Source organism: Artemia franciscana, chromosome 3 (genome assembly GCF_032884065.1).
Source record: "Artemia franciscana chromosome 3, ASM3288406v1, whole genome shotgun sequence".
Classification (NCBI taxonomy): domain Eukaryota; kingdom Metazoa; phylum Arthropoda; class Branchiopoda; order Anostraca; family Artemiidae; genus Artemia; species Artemia franciscana.
This window is the reverse complement of record NC_088865.1, coordinates 38,660,406-38,680,335: the sequence shown is the minus strand read 5'-3', so window position 1 is coordinate 38,680,335 and position 19,930 is coordinate 38,660,406. Positions and strand designations below refer to the sequence as shown.

At 35.8% G+C, this 19,930-nt stretch overlaps 1 protein-coding gene across 1 annotated transcript in view; it reads right to left on the bottom strand.

Moving 5' to 3' along the window:
- Nucleotides 1-19,930, bottom strand: part of LOC136025253 (kinesin-like protein KIF11-B) — a 208,655-nt gene that overhangs the window by 13,591 nt on the left and 175,134 nt on the right. The window contains 4 exon segments of the mRNA XM_065701097.1: nt 3,216-3,370; nt 5,407-5,629; nt 10,157-10,336; nt 16,131-16,394. Coding sequence (XP_065557169.1) covers nt 3,216-3,370; nt 5,407-5,629; nt 10,157-10,336; nt 16,131-16,394 — 822 coding nt within the window.

The following is a 19,930-nucleotide window of genomic DNA, read 5'->3' as shown; positions in this document are numbered from 1 at the left end:
CAAAAACTGATCAATACGTAAATCAATACTTATCAATCCCTTTTTGGTTTTACGGTTATCAGACGGGGAATAAAAAAGCTATGAGGCTTTTTTGCTCTTCTGAAAATTTACAATTACGGAGATACGTCCTTTTGATACCCGACTGACGATATAATGTAGGAAAGATTCACTATCATCTCAAAAGGCCAGAGCAGTTGTAGTATTTAAAATCTGGCCTATTCTCTTCGGGGCATTTTGCAGGGCATACAATGCAGCAGAGATTCACTACCCTCTCGAAAGGCCAGAGCAGTTGCAGCTTTTAAATATGGCCTATTTACGTTGACGCATTTTTCTGGGACCTAGGGGCTTATTTATACTCTTATAATTAGCTGTAAAATTCGGCTTCAGGTAAGACTAAGTCATGTTGATTATCTTTCTCAGAAACGAACTTGATTTTATTTCCTTATGATGTTCCCATTCTTTTTATAATCAAGGAATACAGACGACAACAAAGAGTAAAACTGGTGCTTTTCAGCCATATTCAAGGCAAACTATTTAGGCACTGGCGTTCCATGGGCAAAGGAAGGGAGGAAGGAGAGGGATTTATTCTCTTAAAACCCATCCCTCTTTTTTAGGACATTTGGAATATAGAGGGATTTTTTTCATAGCAATACCCATCAAGAACGTTATTTTTGCAATGTAATTCTCCTTTTAACATTTATGTATATTTCATGTTTAATTCCCTTCAGGTTAAATGCTTTTCATATAGGATACCTTTCTACATTAAAAAATAGAGACTGTAACTTAGCTTCAGTAATCAAACAAAGACAACTACTATGGTCCAACCGTGCCCTCCACACACCTTCGTTAATTTGACCCTGAGACGCACCCCACTCAAGGACTGGAAAAATTAACAAGAAAGGCAGAACAAAACTTGGCCCGTGTGTGCCAAGACTAAAACCCACTCAATGACTTCAATAAACATAGAGAAAGTTGGTACAACTCCATGATCAAATTGATGGAGTCGTTTCTGAATAACAGGGACTCTTGGTTGATGGAACCTCAAAGATCTAAGATACTTTAGTTCTGATATAGGTACAAGCAGTGACGTCCATTGGGGGAGTATGTGCCCCCCTCTGATTCCCCCCAAGATTTTCCAAAAATACCGTATTTAGGTATTTTCATTGAAAAGTGAACTTTTTTGGTATTTTCATCGAATAAAACAGGAAAAAAGATATTTGCCCTCATGCTAATTATTGAAAAATACACCTCCCCCCTCCAAAAAAATGTCAAAGGTGGGTTGTATCTTGAAAAAAGAACAAGAAAAGGACCATCGTCGTTTCTTTGGATTTTAAGTCCAAATCCCTCCAGGATATTATAACACAGTACTTAGAGTTGACCGCACAATTACATGAATTTCTTAGACCGCAAAGCCTTACCCCTTATAATTAAAATGAATTGCATTGATATTCAACTGATAGGTAAACTTGTTAGTTAAGAAGAGAAAAAAGTATCTAAAAAATGCCCAAATACCGCATCATCCCGTCTGGAAGGCTTTATCGACCGAAAAAAAGAAGAAGAAAAGAAGAAAAGACGAAGAAAACGAGAAGAGAAGAAGAAAAGAAGATAACAAGAAAACAAAAAGAAAAGAGGAATAGAAGAAAAACTTTGCAATTAATTCTTTTGTTCAATTAAATTAATTCCAATATAGTTTTTGTATGTTATGTTTCCCGTTCTCCTATGATTTTCCTATCAACGAAAAAATGCAATTTTGATATCATTCCAAAGCTGGCATTTAGCCAGCTGAAAAGAATCTGCTGAATTACAATTTTGAAATTTGGTGTAAATATTTTTTTGTGTGCGTCCCTTTTGTGTGGTTTAGAGCTGCAGAATTGTCGTAAAATTAATTGTTTCCCATCGAATATACACCTTAAGTCTAAGTCACTCAAAGAATCTTTAAAATATTCTGCAGATTTTGAATATGATTAAATATTCGACTTTGAATTAAAATCAACTTGGTCAACTAGGAGGAAAAAGCTGAGAGCCATGGCTAATTGAAAAAAAAAGTCAAGACAGACAGTCTGACAGGCAAAGCCTTTTTCAGAATATTATAAAAATGATGTCATTTCACTTGTTGATAGATAGTCTATTATCCATCCATCCTAGGGTAGAACTAAGGTTGATAGGCATGGAATAATGTTAATTCTAATAGTGTGTCAGTTTTGTGGGCCATGTGAAGGCGATTGGAGACCCCACATAGAATTTATGACTGGATATGTCCACAGGACTTGCAGGCAATTTTGCAGCTGAAATTTTTCATATTATATGAGCTTTGCCTACGGGGAAAGCCCCCTGGAATTGCAATAGGGATGACCAAGATTTTTGGGTTGATTCATGACAAAGAATGTCCACAGGACTTGCAGACAATTTTGCAACTGGAATTCTTCATATTACATGAGCTTTGCCTACGGGGAAAGCCCCTGGAATTGCAATAGGGATGACCAAGATTTTTGGGTTGATTCATGACAAAGAATGTCCACAGGACTTGCAGGCAATTTGGCAGCTGAAATTTTTCATATTATATGAGCTTTGCCTACGGGGGAAGCCCCCTGGAATTGCAATAGGGATGACCAAGATTTTTGGGTTGATTCATGACAAAGAATTTCCACAGGACTTGCAGACAATTTTGCAACTGGAATTCTTCATATTACATGAGCTTTGCCTACGGGAAAGCCCCCTGAAATTGCAATGAGAATGAACGAAATTTTTGGGTTGACTCGTGACAAAGAATGTCCACTGGACTTGTATGCAAAACGGGGACAGAATTTGGTTGGACTCGAAGGCAATCAAGTGGGTTTGCATTAGATTAAACATAATTTGCACGCAATTCGTCACTTGAAAAAAAAAAAACGAAAAAAATTCATCGAGTCACCTGTTCTGGACTGGGAGCAGAGTAGTTGTTAACACTGCCAATTCTTAGATTTCAAGTAAATTTGGGTGGGCTCGTTACTGTGCCAATTAAAAAAAAGGGGGAAAAACCACCAGGCCACTTGTTCTGGGTTCTGGAACAGCAAAGTTGCCAAAATCGTCACTTTTTAAGATTTAAAGTTTAAATCCCACCAGATCATTGTAACAAACCATTCAAATTCCAAATCTAATTTCCTTCTGATGAAATGCGATTTGGAGGGCTAGTGTAAACGATATACATCCATATATATTAAGAAAAAAGAAAATACCATCGGGCCTCCTGTTCTGGGTTCTGGAACAGCAAAGTTGTCAACATCGTTGCTTTCTTGGAGTTCAAGCTTAAATCGCTCCAAAATTTTAGTATGAGGAGAAGTCTGAGCCAAAACTCGTGGATATGAAAACTCCCGACGCTGAGGCGTCTGACCTGAAAAAAACAACAACATTGTAATTCACACTGGGCAGGACGATAGCTCTTATAATTCTATTTATTCATAGATAAATTTTGAATTTGGTTTCAAAATGTATTGTTTGAATGTTGATTCAAAACTTCCTCAAAGAACACATCACGTCAAAGTAATACATCACGAACCAATTATTGTATTTTCATCCTTGACCTCAGCTTGGTAATACGGGACCCAGAATTCGAACCAGAATTCCATATTTATGTATAAACACCCCCTCCTCTTTCTGAGTTTTAGTTTTCCAGAGTAGGGAGAATTCTGAGGCTTTTCAGGAATTCTTAGATTTTGTAACTTTAACGAAACTTTTTTCACCTTAGCAACACACTGTAGGGCCAACACAAGGGCCTTAACTGACGTCTTAACTACACAAGGGCCTTAACTTAGGGCCTTAAGAAGCGTCGTTACTTCTATACTGCTACTACTCCTACGAATATCCGAGAATAATTAAATGCAAGATATATTGTATGTATACAACTAATGATTTGAATATGATTCACATAAAACTAATCTTAAAATACCAAGGACATTAAATTAACAAATATATCTGTTGTGTCTTTTATTTGCTGTGTCTTTGTTTACTCCCTGTGTCTTGTTACATTAGTTACTTCTATTCATAGGTGAAAACTACGATTTTCAAAAATTTTACTGAGATATGAGTAATGAAAATATTGATGTTTATACAGGGTGGGACATTAGCTCTTGTAACTCCTTTTGTTACAAAAGAATTTTGAATTTTTGTCTAAAATGTATTATTTTAATCTGAAACTTGATAACGATTCCTGGGAGGGTGTAAAAAGGGAGGTTTTGAATAAATTGGGATGGAGGAGGAGCTTGCGTAGCTGTGTTGGCCTCAGGTGCCTTGGTGCTGCGGTGAGTTGCTAGTAGTAGTAGTAGTAGCAGTGGAATATGACTAAACGAAACTAATTTTAAAATACTAAGGGCATAAAACTAAAACACATTTGTAGCATTTTTTTTATTTATTTTTGTGTCATTATTCATTGCATGTATTTTGCTTCTTTGGGTTGTTTCAAAATTATGAGCTTGTTAGGGCACTACCATAATTTGATCAGTGTTGTCACATTGAAACGTAAAATTAAATATGCAAAACTAGTTATTTGAACTGATAAAACTTTTTTATCTGTAAAAATTCAAACATTAACAATGTTTCGATTACCAAGGACAACTACACCTTCAAAGGAATGATACTCCAACATTATATCTCTTTATCAATCGCTAGAATCCCAAGCCATGAGGACTTTAGGGCATTATCAAATCTTGATCAGTGTTGCCACGTTGAAATGTTAAAATAAATGCGCAAATCTACTTCTTTAAATTGGTAACACTTTTCGTTAGTAAAAATTAGCATTAATAATCTTTTGATTACCAAAGACAGCTACACTACCAAAGAAATGCTGCACCTTCGTAAGATGTTTTGTGGCATATATGATCACCGCAGCAAAATTTACCTTTGCAAAACTCAACAGAATTCAGCTTAATTAAATCTCAACCCAGCAAAACTGAACCCACAAAACCAGCCCAACCAAAACCAAACCAATATACAATTCAACCAGGGTAAAGTTCGAGCAGTACAGCATTAGACTCATGCAAAACAGAACACGAATATTGGTTAACTTAATAAAATTCCCGGTGACAATTCGTATGAAGATTGAAGGAGGTAGAGTTGAAAGGATGGAAAGGTTATTGGAGAAGAAAGCTTAGTAGAGGCATCTTTGACATATTTAAATGACAATGATGGCAATGACAATGCCATTGACAACAATGGTGGCCGTAATGACCAATAAATGGGAAAACGATGGCAATTCCAAAGCTAAGTTTTTATGGGTTTAATATTAACCGGTGGAATATTCGCAGGTTGGGTCAATAGAGAGGCCATGTTTTTTAACCTAAGTTTGTTTTTTGGATATTCCATCCAATTTCAATACACGATGCACTATTAGGACGGGTAATAAACAAAAATCAAGGAAAGAGAGCAAAATACCAGTAGGCACATCACGGGCAAGTTCCTCAGTTAAGAATTTTTCCACTTCTTCCTTTCTTGAGCGGAATGCAACATTCACAAATTGGGTTAGGTCATTCAATGAGGAACAGTGACGTTCAAGTTCTTCTTGACGTTCCCGAACAAATCCACTAAAATCTGAGCTCTGCTCTTCAATAAGGCTTTCATGATTTTGTCTTGTACTATGCAAGGAGTTGGACTGAGCCTAAAAAAAAATTTAACAAATGTTTAAAGTGACACAGTTTTAAAAAGGTGTCAAGAAATACATTGTTTATCCATAAATGTTTTTGATAAAATATATTGGAGCTAAGATGTATTTTCAGCACCAAAATCTACGGAAAACTTGAGAGGATTAGAAAGTCCGTTCTAGACGAGTTTGTCACTCCTAGCATGTTATTGGATTAAGAGCCCTCCCCCTCACCCCATTTTTGTCAGCATCATCAGAAATTACAAATGCTTCTGAAATAATTTTACACTTCCCAGAAAAAAATGAATTTTTTCTACAGTCAAGTAAGAAAAATTGTATTTTATACAGTTGTACACAATAATTTAATAGAACATTATTATGAATTAAATGGAATACTTCAGAATCGAATTAAATATTGTTTTAGACGTAATATGTATTTTTGATCATATAAAATAACTATAAAACTTAAGTTAAACCACAGGGCGGCACTGTCCTAAAATTCAATAAGCACTTGCATATCCCCGTCACTGATAGTGCCGAAATATGCTTTTATAAGGAGTCACTGATCACAGTGAGTCTCAATAAACCAATACAACAGAAATATTTCAACGGTCAATATCAAACAAGAGAAATTATTATGTATATAAGGGGGGTTTGTCCCCACCTCAATACCTCGCTCTTTACCCTAAAGTATTTTTATTAACTTCATAAGAGCCATTTACTCTAATTAAACGGCCTTTGTGATTCAGGGTTCATTCTTAAAGAATTGGAGCCAAATTCGAACTTAAGAGTAAAGAGAGAGATACTGACGAGGGGGAAAACCCCCTCATATACATAATAAAAAATACAAATATAAAAGTTCATTGCGTAAGTTAATTTGTAAGTTACGTATATTAATTACTAATAAAACACGTTCTTAAAATAAAATCAAAAGTTCTAGTGGACCTTTTAAGTAAACTAAAAAATTGCAGGGCAACTAGGCCCAGTCCCCCGCCCCTTTATTCTCAAAATTGGCAAATCAAAACTTTGTGAAAGCCATTTAGCCAAAAAAGTAAAGTTAATATGCAAATTTGTTTTAATTATTTATGTACGGTGAGCCAAAATCAAAACCTGCATTAATGTAATAACATTCAGAAGTCAAATATAAAAAAAAGTTTTTTCAATTGAAACTAAGGAGCAACATTAAAACTTAGAACGAACAGAATTTTTTACGTATATAAGGGGTTTCGTCCCCTCCTTAATACGTCGCTCTTTACGGTATTTATTCTATTTAAACGGCTTTTGTGATTCAGGGGTCATTCTTAAGAATTGGAACAAAATAAAACTTTAGTGTAGAGACCGAGGTATTGACGAGGGGGCTAACTCCCTAATTTTGACTCTTTCTCACAACTCTACCTTTTAAAACTATAAAACACTTTAGCGTAAAGAGCGAGGCATTTAGGAGGGGACAGCCCCTTTAATATACGGAATAATTTCTGTTCATTTTTAAGCTCTAATGTCGCTCCTTACTTTCAGCTAAAAACAACTAATTTTTTTATTTAATTTAAGAACGTTTTTGAATTAATGCAGGTTTCGATTTTTGGCTAAATGGCTTTCTCAAACTTTTGATCGGACGGTTTTGAGAAAAAAAGGGCGGGGGAAGGGGCCTAGTTGCTTTTTAATTTGTATGGTCACTTAAAAAGGCCAATAGAACTTTTCATTTTATTTACGAACGTTTTTATTAGTAATAAACATACGTAGCTTACAAAATAAATTTACGTCACAAACTTCTATATTCGTATATTTTTTGTTACGTATATGAGAGGTTCATCCCCTCGTCAATACCTCGCTCTCTACACTAAAGTTTCATTTTGTTCCAATTCTTTAAGAATGACCCCTGAATCACAAAGACCGTTTAATTAGAATAAATAGCTCTGTTGAAATTGGTAAAAATACTTAAGCACAATGAGCGAGGCGTTGAGGAGGGGACGAAACCCCTCATATACGTAAATATTTCAGGTCCTTCTAAGTTTTAATGTTGCTCCTTACTTTCAGTTGAAAAAAAAACTTGTTTTTTTTTTCTATTTAATTTCTTAATGGTTATTTTTAACAATGCTGGAGAATTCTCTCCCCCTATGATAAATTCTTCCATGAAAAGATCCTCTCACGTAACCCCCTTCCCATTACCAGAAAAAATCCCCCCTGAAAACGTCTGTATACTTCCCAATAACCAACACTATATGTAAACAATGAGCAACGTTCATAGCTTGCAGCCCTTCCCCCGGGGACTCTGGGGGATTAAGTCATCCTCAAAGACATAGGCATTAAATTTTTTGATTATGCTGAACAACATGGCTATCTTGAAATTTTGATACGATGGCTATGGAGAAAAATGAGCGTGAAAGGAGGCCTAGTTGCCTTCCAGTTTTTTTTGTCAGTTAAAAAGGGTACTAGAACTTTTAATTTCCGTTAGAATGAGCCCTCTCACGGCATTCTAGGACCTCTGGATCGATACAATCACCTCTGGAAAAAAAAACAAACAGATAAACAAATAAACACGCATCCGTGATCTTTCTTCTGACAAAAGAATACAAAATTCCACATTTTTGCAGATAGGAGCTTGAAACTTCTACAGTAGAGTTCTCTGATACGCTGAATCTGATGGTATGACTTTTAGGGGATGTTTCCCCCTTTCTTCGAAAAATAAGACAAATAGTGTCAGGCTCGTAACTTTTGATGGGTAAGACCAAATTTGTGATACTCATATATTTAAAATCAGTGTAAAAATCTGATTCATCTGATGTATATATTGGTGTCAAAATATCGATTTTTAGAGTTTCGGTTACTATTGAGCCGGCTCGCTCTTTACTACAGTTCATTACCACGAACTGTTTGATACGGGTAAATATTTGTTGAATTTTTGTTGTTTCTCTTCGTTTTCATTTACTGACCATATACCCGTTTGTCGTCTTTATATTCATTTCTTTGTTTAACTGTCAACAAGCATAATACAAAGAGTCCAAGTCAGTTTGAAAATCCTAGAGTAGTTACTATATGATCAAAGGTTTCTATGCGTCATGTTTGTCCAAATGTCTGGAATACTTTAACACAGAATATTGTACAGGATTAAAACCCGAGTGAGTTTCGAAGTTTGCTGAAAGACCATTGTTTTGGGTATATGGGAAGAATGGGTTTTCTTTATTTGTTAAATTTTGGATTTTTGGATTTTTCAGATTTTTGGATTTTTTAGTTTTATGCATTGATTATGAGAGGTACCGAATTGTTTTCTATTTAATTTTGTTGTCGTTTCTTGTTTTGTTTCTCGTGGTGAATTGTCGTCACCTTTCACAAGTTGATTTATATTTAGGCCTAGTGGGGTGATTATTTACCTAAAAAAGCTTTGCCTTGGGTTTCGTTATTTTTATTTGGTACTTGTATAATATACCCACTACCACTCAAGAAAATGTGTTAGCTACAATTATTCTGCATATTATCAAGCAAGAATTGTTTTCTGACTTCACATTGTCCAAATACTTTTCCCCACCCCACCCCCTTAATGTGCAAATATTTACCTCAAACTGTATATTTATCATTTATTCTATCACTTTTTCTTTGTCTTTTCTCGCGCTAAGGTGAAAGAAACAATCAAAAGAAACCGGCTTACAGTGCGTCAACGCATGAAAATCTTGAGCGGTAGTGAGAATATCAGACAAGTAACTTCAATTGTTAATAAACACTTTCTTAAAGAAGAAGAAGAAAAAAAAAAGGTTTACAGCGTAGGAGATACGTAAATCCCATGCAAGTAGTAGAGTAGAGAAACTACCTCTTGGAATTGGTCTTAACCCAAGTTTCTTTTTATTTTATGTTTTATTTTATTTTATGTTTATTTTATTTTTTATATGTTTTTTTTTTCTTTTTAGCAAGAGCAGTGACGAGCTACTACTTAGCGCATAAGCCTCTCTCTCAATGTGTTGCATAGTTGCGTCCAAAAACGTCATATAAATAGTAATAAGCTTGTTATTACTAAACTTGAATTTCAGAAACTGCATTAATTGTATAGGTGATAAATATTTAACCGTTTGTCACGGTGTAGAAAACAGACCAAAATGACAAAAAATAATTCGATTATTACATAGCGAATAATTTGTTTAGATGCCAATTAGAAAAATCTACATAAATACATGACAGCATAAAAAATTATAAAATTTTTCGAAATTTTCAAAATAAATTTTTTTAGAAATTTTTAAAACATAGTCAAAACCATCAAGTCTCCACTAGTGTACAAATGTTTCCCAGACAAAATTTCCACAATATTTTAACTAAAATCGTTGAACTAAGTGAATAATACTCAGATATTTTCAGGGGTCCTGATCTCTGAGCTGATCTCTAAAAGCTTGCTTTGCCTGGATCAAGTATTTCCTTTAAACACAAACAAAAGTTATTACAGAAAGTTTGATTATTTGCCCTGATCACTTAGTAGAATTTACCAAGTTGGCAAGTGAGCGGCTCCTATGATAACATGTATAAGAATAGCTGTGACCATAATACATAATAAAAGGTAATTACTTGAGCATTATTTAGACACGTGGCATAGAAACCGCTCTGCTCATCTCCATACTTCCTTAATTCATTTTCTTCCGCTTCAAAGATGGCGTTCCAATTCGTCTCATGAGTTGTCAAATGGGACTTCACATCGAGCTCAAGTTGTGCCGTAATCTCACCCATGCGCCGCACCTCTGTTCCAACCTATCAAATCAAAATAGAGAAATAATATATGTCATAAATCAGGAATATTATTGCTAAGAAGACGCAAAACAGGATGATTATTGAATGATGATGAATGTGAGGTTGTATTAAACGTTATTGATAAATACTCTCCACTATAAAACAATAGAGTCCATGTTTTATGCCATAAAAGGAAAAACTTTTAAGAGTAGATTAAAACAAAATTCACCAAGTCAAACTAAAAAAAAATTAAAATAAAAATGAGACATCATTTATTTAAAAAATTGCCATGCAAGTTCAATAAGACCTTCCTTACATCTTTTGACAGCAACCTGAAGAAAATAAGGTTAAGCTAAAACTAAGAGAGACTAACGCGTTATACCTGGCCCGTGAAAGGTGGAGAAAATTCAACCGTCTATCGAAACCGACTATTTTTTTTTCAAAAATGAAGCGTAATTTGTATACCATGTAAAGTTATATAAACGAGGATACAGAGGAATTTCCTTGAAAAAATTGCAAAAGTTAGGAACTAAACTGAAAAAGCAAATACCGCTCATGTGTGAACATCAGCGTGAGCAAAGAATAGGCCGAAGCTTATTGTCACAAACCTTTAATATGCGTACTTTCAATTTCTCCCTAAACCAGAGACTTCCTCTGGAGCAAGTATTTTTTTAGAATTTAAAAAGGTACCTACCTACTACAGTAAAAGTATCCAAATACAGAAGTTCTTCTAATACAGGATAAGAAAAACGTGAAAATGAATTCAACATGTTGTGATTTTATTTTAAAATAAAAATTTAATTTTTTAACAACAAGGTGCCTCTTCCAATGCTTCTGACCCTAAATGGGAACAGTCATTTCACTTAAAATCTCATATCTGATAATAAGGTCAATCCTTACTCTATCTAAGAATTGTTTTTGAAAAATCAAAAATCTTCAATTTAGAGACTAGAGTAATGCAAACGAGGAATCAGAGAAAGTCATGAGTTGGGAACACTGTTCGGTACTTTAAAAGCAGAAAATATTGATGCAAAAGTATAAATTCACCCAAATTGTTTTTGACAAAAAAATTTTCGCTTTTATATTTTCAACGTCAATTTATACCACAGCACTTGTAGAAATATTCATCGAAATAATCTAATCTTATCTAAGCCTTGATCATGAATTAGAGCATTAAGCTAATCCAAGACGAGCTTGGAGTAAAATATCGAGTCGGATTTAAATATCATTACGTAAGTCCTTGTTTTAAATTATTGAAGACTAGTTTTTGACTAATTAAGGATAGAAGTCTCCTTCAAGTTGGGGACTAGAGAAATTGCAAAGCGGCAGAACAATATTATTGGAAACGTTGCATGAGTTTCTAAAAATGTCAAACATTAACACAAAAGAATAAAGTCTCTAGAAATGTTTTTGCCCTTTTCCGATTTTTACCATTCTGACGTCAAAACACATTTCGGCACTTGCTGACACTTTTCCGAAAATAATTTGATCCTTTTTTTAACTACGAGTTCAATGCGATATAGATGCTTATCCGCCAGCCATACCAATTTACAAATTCTCAGAAGCCCCTTAGACGTCTTTGTTATTTACCTTCAATCAAAATCAAGTGTGTTTGATTTTTTCCCACATAACAATATAGCTTCAAACAATATTTGCTATCTTTTGCAGATAATTTGTTTTGAACCTGGAATGCCTAATGGTCTGGAAAACCACAATTGTTAGCGAAACTGATGCCTATAATGATATTTAGTAATGTTATGATTTATCTAGGACTAATTTAAAGCAATCAGAATAATGCAAAGAATTCTTCAGCCAATCAGATAATTCTATAAGAAATTTTATTTTCCCAAGTTGCTATTACTCCTCCTCCATCCGAATCTATTAAAGCCTTCCTTTTTACACCCTCCAAAGCACTTCTATTTCTCTTAAATCTTTCCTTGCGACCTCCTCCCACTCCATTTCGGGACGACCCGCTTTTCGTTTGGCCCTAGATGTTTGACCAACAAGGACGCTCTTTGGTAATCTGTCATCATTCATCCTTTCTCTCATTATGGCCCTATAATAAGTAAGTTTCGTAAAGCTTACTGTTTAGAATAGAATAAGCCAATCGGGTACCCAAAATAACCCCTAGCCAATTTCTCTGGGAAACATCTGGTAAATATCCCTCCGTCTTTCAGAGCACCCATGCTTTAGAAACATACGTGACTACTGTTATCACTATTGCTTCCAATCTAGGTGCAAAGACTTATCTTCCTAGTTTTTAAAATATTTTTTTTTTCAGCTGTGAAAAAGCTCCTGAGCTTTGGCTATTCTACTTTTAACATCTTCACCCCACCCTCCGTCTTTACTAATAATACTATCTAGGTAAGTGAAGCTGTCCACTTTGTTGATCTTCTCGTTATACGTTGTCATCTCTTCACTAGCACTTCTTAACATTAATTTCCAAACCTATTCTTGCACCTTGACTCCTCAAAAACTCCAAAAATTTCATTCATTTTGCCAACATTCTCATCTAAGATGCTTTAATTGTCAGCATAAACCTAAGTCTAGGAGAACTTCTCTTCCCTAATTGAATACCTGTTCTCCCATTGCCTCTGCTATACTCCTTAGGACAAAGTCCATCAAAATACAAATGGATTAGAACGCAACCCTGCTTAATTCTTGATTTAATACATCATTTAATACTCCTATAATCGGATTACTTTTTCAAGTTAAAAGGATTAAATTTGATATTGTTTTGGACTTTTCTATTGCGTAAATTGATGCAAGCATAGACTTCTACGTGCGGATTTTAACATTTATTATGGCGGTTATTCAAGCAAAGTTTGAGTAAGGAATGAAACGGCTTCAGGCGTTACTGGATAAAATATTAGCAAAGCAGAATAGTTTTTCTGTCTCAATAGTTGCCCTTCAAGACAAAGTTAGGCAAATATCAGCGGAAAATGCTAATCTACGAGATGAAGCAAAGAAGCTTTGAAATGATCTAGAGCAAGAAAAATTGCGGAGTAACGATTACTTTTGGCTTTAGGCTTTTGGCTTTAGGCTTTTGGACATGGAAGTGAGAGAAAGAAGATTAGCTTTGATTGTTCATGGTTTTCCTGCTGAAAAGCATAATCAATCAGAGACTAGTGACATAATGTCTCTTCTTTCTGTCAAATTGCAAGTTACCGAGGACATTTCTCTTACCAAGTGTTATCGCCTTACGAGAAATAGCAGTTCAAACATTACTAATAGGAAAACTAGTGTTCGACCGGCCCCTGTTTTTATATCGCTAGACACGGATCGTAGCATTCAGTCGATTCTCAGTGAGGTAAATAAGTTGAAGGGTAGTGGAATTCGCATTTGCAGTGATGTCCCACCAAAGCTAAATTTTCTACGGAATGAGCTATTGTTTAAGGGAAAGGACATGCGAGATTCAGGTTCGGTTCATCTTACGCGTATTAAACAAAAAGGGAGTAACTTATGGCTCGAATGTAAAAAGTCTCCGTCTCCACAGTGGGTTAAGATTGACTAGTTACGGTGATTAATAATGGCACTTCATTTGGTGAGATTATTTTTAGTACTTTATAATATGTAATGTTTCTCTCTTCATACGATCCTATTTTTTCTTGTGCGATTTTTTGTCCATCTGTAGCTTCTTATGAGTTTATTTTGTGTCTTTTTTGTGAGTGTGTGTGTGTTTCTGTTTATATGAAGTAATTGAGTGCAATAATTTTTCAGTATCCGCATTTGATCTTACAATGAATATGTTCCATTTCTTTCTCTCGTTTCTATTTACTTTCAAGCAGTTTCTTTTTCTTTCATTATTTTCGAATTCTCACTGGTTCAGTAGTTTTTGCTACTTTAAAACTCGGACGGTGTGCATTTTGCGAAAGTTTCTGCTGGTTCGGATCATAATTCTGATTTTGTACATTGGATGATAATTGTATTGAGGATAGACTGCGATGCCTTGAGTCTAACCTTTTTGATTTTTCGATATTCCTGAGCCATGATAAATTTGCAGGAAATGAAATAAATGATGGTGGGCTGATTAAGATTCCAAATTGTAAATATAAATTACCTTTCGAAGCTTCTGATCTTCCCAGTACGGTGCTGCGAGAACAGGATTTTTAAAGTGTAGGTTTTTTTTTAGTTCACTGGATGATCTTGTTGATGTAGTTCATAAACTATCTTGTCATGTCGTTGGATTCTGTGAGACTTTCTTATAGACCTAACTCCTCAGGTTGTTTTTCCTGGATATCAATTTATTTTCAAAAACCGATTGACTAGGCACCAAGGTGGTTTAGCAGTATTAGTTAAAGAGGGTACCTCTTTTCGACGCCTTGCAAATCTGGATGGTTCTCATGAGGAAATGCTTTTTGAAGTAACGGTGACTGAAATTAGTCTTGGAATTGTTTTTTTTTTGCGTAGTATACCGACCGCCTTCTTCTCCAGTCAAGTCTTTCCTCTCTAAACTCCATGATTTTTTGCATCAACCTCATTTTCAAAGTAAAGATGTTATCCTTTCCGGAGATTTCAATATTCCGGACCTTCTAGAAGCTTCAAATGAATCTTCTGTTGAGTTATTGTCTTCTTGCTTTTCTGCGTATCTGCTTCCTACTTGCCTGATACCTACAAGAATTTCACCTAGTTCTGCTTCTCTCAGTGATAATATTTTTACATACATTTCCTGTTGGTTTCAGATTTAGCTTTTACTTATAAAATACCGCAGGTAAGTAAGGAACGTCAAGCACGGTTAATAAATAAAATAACATTAAAGCACCTGAATGAAAGCCTTAGACTGTTGGATTGGCAAGATGTAATATCCACGGAGGATACAGATATGGCAACTGATAATTTTCTAAGAAATTTCAATTGCTGCCTTGATTCTAGTTGCCCATTTGCTACGAATAAAATTTCCAGAGAAAAATTTCCTATAATGCCATGAATAACGTCTGGAGTTTTGATACCAGTTAAGAAAAAAAAAAATCAGTTATTTATAAAGCAGCTAAAGAATCCAACTGATTATAATATTAAAAATTTTCGAATTTTGAAAAATAAATTGACCTCACTGATACGATTGTCGAAACATAAGTATTACAAAGAGTCTTTCGAAAAAGCTCAAGTTCTCCTCGCAAAAAGAAGTCTTTAATTAATTCTTTTATAAAAAAAAATAAAAGTCTAAGTTTCCTGGAGTTATTAGTTTAGAAGATGGATCGACTACTATTAAATCGGAGAAAGTGGCTGATATTTTGAATACTTATTTTGCTAATATCCAAACCAGTTTGGATCACGTAGTAATAAACATTTTTCTTCATACCTTCCATCTCCTTAAAGTAATTCAGTTTTTTTCGGGCCCATTTCCCAGTCTAAAATAATAAAAACAGTGTATGATTTTGCAGACGCTGCAAAACTTTTCACCATAAGCATCTCGAAAAAAGAAGATAAAAAAAAAAAAAAAAAAAAAAAAAAAAAAAAACCACCAGGTGAAGCTTAGTAGATAATCGAAGTACTTTAAGGACATTTATTATATACTGAGAGTAGATCTTACACATGGCATTTTATTTCCTTTTAATTCAAGAAATAAACTAAAAACTAGTTGCTAGAATATAACAGAAAGATTTTTGAATTTAAAATGGAATAGTTGTGGGTATTAAGTCATGTCTAATTGTAGAAAAAGCCAAGACAGATAGTCCAATTGAGTGAGAGGCAATTCTGTCATTAATCTCCCCTCCCCCTTATTAGAATTGTATGAAAATGTTGTTAGCTCATTTGTTAATAGATATGTAAAGAATGCAAAATTGCTGATAACATTAAAAATAAAATATAAACTCACCCTATCGACAATAGCATGGTTAATTTCGAAGTTTTCTTTTTTCAGCTTCGTAATTTTTGTGCCAAAATCCTTTTCTCGATTCGACGCGTCGACTAACAACGTATTCATATCGCTTCCAAATCTGCTGGCATCCTGTTTTGCACCATCAGTGAATCCACTAACTTCTTCCGTTGAATTCGAGACTCGCTCTTTTATTGTTACAAAATCTTTTTTCTTTATGTTTTCTAATAAAGAAATAACATCATCAAGCTTGTCTTCGGATGTCTAAAAAATAATAATCAGAATTTTAAAGGAGGATACTAATAATAATAATTGAAGATTAATACGCAATATATAATTAATAAGCAATAATAATAATAAGTAAAGATTGAAATACATAAGTAAGGACTCGATTCTATACTCTATCTGGTAGGAGATAATTTTACTACTTGTATCTTAGTCAACTTCTCTATACACCTCTTTCGTGGTCTGTCTCAAGGAAGAAGTCCATGCAAGACGTGGCTTCCACAAACTTGTGTTACATAGCATGACGCCTTCTGAGTCAAACAGCTGACTTCCACTAACGTGTGTTGCATAGCATGACGCCTTCTGAGTCAATACAGCTGACTTCCACTAACGTGTGTTGCATAGCATGACGCCTTCTGAGTCAACACAGCTGACTTCCACTAACGTGTGTTGCATAGCATGACGCCTTCTGAGTCAACACAGCTGACTTCCACTAACGTGTGTTGCATAGCATGACGCCTTCTGAGTCAACACAGCTGACTTCCACTAACGTGTGTTGCATAGCATGACACCTTCTGAGTCAACACAGCTGACTTCCATTAACGTGTGTTGCATAGCATGACGCCTTCTGAGTCAACACAGCTGACTTCCACTAACGTGTGTTGCATAGCATGACACCTTCTGAGTCAACACAGCTGACTTCCACTAACGTGTGTTGCATAGCATGACGCCTTCTGAGTCAACACAGCTGACTTCCACTAACGTGTGTTGCATAGCATGACGCCTTCTGAGTCAACACAGCTGACTTCCACTAACGTCTGTTGCATAGCATGACACCTTCTGAGTCAACACAGCTGACTTCCACTAACGTGTGTTGCATAGCATGACGCCTTCTGAGTCAACACAGCTGACTTTTCACAGCATGACACGAGGATTTGTGTGCTTTCGTAATACAACGTTGACACCTGTACGTCATGGTAGGTTCTTTGAGCTCTTTATCATCTTGATAACCAAGTGCAAAATGCAAACTATTCAGATTTTCCAAAATGTAGAACATTTATGCTTTGTAACATAACGCCATTCGAATTCTTGCAGCCGATACATTTTATTTTGTTTATAATTTGTACAATTTCTAAGCCAGGGCTGCAAACGTTGTCCAGAAGTCTCATTTACATAATACCCACTATTTTGGACCAGAGCGCTTAAGCATTGTCTATGCGCATGAATGGTGGGTACTAGAGACTGTACCAGAAGTTCCAAATTCAAACCAGACAACTACCACTAGTAACAACTCACTGCAGCACAAAGCCAACTGAGACCAACACAGCTACGTGCGATACTCCTCCATCCCATCAAGGAGGCACACTCGTGCCTCTATAAAGAGGCGAACCACGACAATGTTAAGCGATCTTCGGTTCCAGTGGTCGCAGAGGGATGGGGAGGGATGCATTTCGTAGCCCGAGATCCAACTAAGAAACCTGCCAAATTTCATCTCCCTCCGACTTTTCCTTCATGGGGAAAATCTGGCCGAAAGTTTCGACCCACCAACCCTAGCCCCCCTTTAACGTTGTCCGATCGGGCTGAAATTCACAAGTTAAGGTCCCCTAGGGCCCAGGAGCTTATCCGCGAAATTTCAGATCAGCTCGATCCGATAACTCCTTCCCTGTTTTCCAGAAACCACGCATAGCCACTTAATCTTCATATTCTTTTTTTTCTGCCACGCCTACAGGTCACAGCCGACATCGGATCTGGGTGTACGAAGACTCATTCGACGCGGAATTCTCCGAGTAAGTGCCCTTGAAAGTTTTGTAGGAAAATCTTAACCCCCCGATTTTCTATCTTAGAAAAACCCATTTCCCCATAAGAGCCCATGTTAATTTTTGAAATTCTTAAAAGTTATTTTAAACTGTTAGCTCACGTTAACTTTTAGCTACCCGGTTAGCTCAGTCGGTAGAGCGTGGGACTTTTAATCCTAAGGTCAAGGGTTAAGTCCCTTATCGGGCGGTTTTATTTCACAAAATATGAAAAAAACTTCGTTTTCTTAAAGAGTTAAAGAGGCTGCGTCCCAAAGTCGAACCTTAAAACGTACAGGAATTAGGAGAGGCAGTCCTAATTCCTGTACGAGGAGTACAGGAATTATTAAATTACATCCACCATGGATTGTAGAAAAACGTACAGAAATAATATGAAAAAAACTTCGTTTTCTTAAAGAGTTAAAGAGGCTGCGTCCCAAAGTCGAACCTTAAAACGTACAGGAATTAGGAGAGGCAGTTTAAAACCCCCCGCTTTTAAAGACTCTTTTGTACAGGTTGTTTGTTTTGTTAATTAAAAGAGGACCTTTCCGAAGCCAAGAGCGGGGGATTAGGGGGGCGGTAGCCCCCACAACAAAAAACCTGTACAAAAGTCTTTAAAAGCGGGGGGTTTGGGGGGGCGGCAGCCCCCCAACTGCCTCACCTAATTCCTGTACGTTTTAAGGTTCGACTTTGGGACGCAGCCTCTTTAACTCTTTAAGAAAACGAAGTTTTTTCATATTATTCTATTCAAAGCCTTCCTCCTTACACCCTTACAAGGGGTTCCCATTTCCCTTAAACCTTTACTTTCCAAAATCCCACCATCTTATTCGGGGACGATCCACTTTTTGTTTGGCCCTAGATGTTTGACCAACAAGGACAATCTTTAGAAATCTGTCCCCCTTAATCCGAAGAGCGTGTCCTAACCATCTCAACTTTTCTCTCATTATAGTCCTAAGAAGCACGATTAAACCACATATTGCGTACGGCTTACTGTTTGAGATACGGTCTGTCAGTCGGGAACCCAAAACAATCTGTAGGCGATTTACCTGAAAAACATCTAGAAAACCCTCTTCTGATTTTTGGATTGCAAACGTTTCAGAACCATAACTGACCCCTGTCATCACTTAGGCTTCCGATATTTAGCCTTGGTTCGCAGATTTATCTTCTAATTTTTTTTCAACTGTTAAAAGCACCCCGAAAACACTATTCTACTTCTAACATGTTCATTGTGTCTTTACTGATAACCCTATGTAGGTCAGTGGAGCTATCCACTTGAACGATCTTCTCGTTACCCAATATCATCTCTTCACCTTCACTTATTCCTATTCTTGTAGCAACTTAGTCTTCTTACCATAATTTTCAAACCTATTCTTGCAGCTGAATCCTCAAAACCTCCAAATATTCGTTCATTTTCGAACTTTTTCACCTTGGATGCTTAAATTCAGCATAATCTAAGTCTAAGAGAGTTTTATTTCCTTAATTGATTTCATGACCTCAGATTGCCTTTGGTGTTCTCCTTAGGACGAAGTCCATCAAATGATCCATATAAATGGGGATAAAACAAAACACTATTTATTTCCTGATTTAATACGAAAGCAGTCTCTAACCTTATTTCTTATATTAATCGTAGCAATGTTATTCTTGTAATCACTAATCACTTTAATGTATTTATCTGGTATGGTATAAAAGGTTAGGAGCTTCACTAAAGCTCCTCTATCAGCTGAGTCGAACAACTCATAATCTGTAAAACTGAGGAGTAAAAGGGTTTGATGTCTCAGGCAA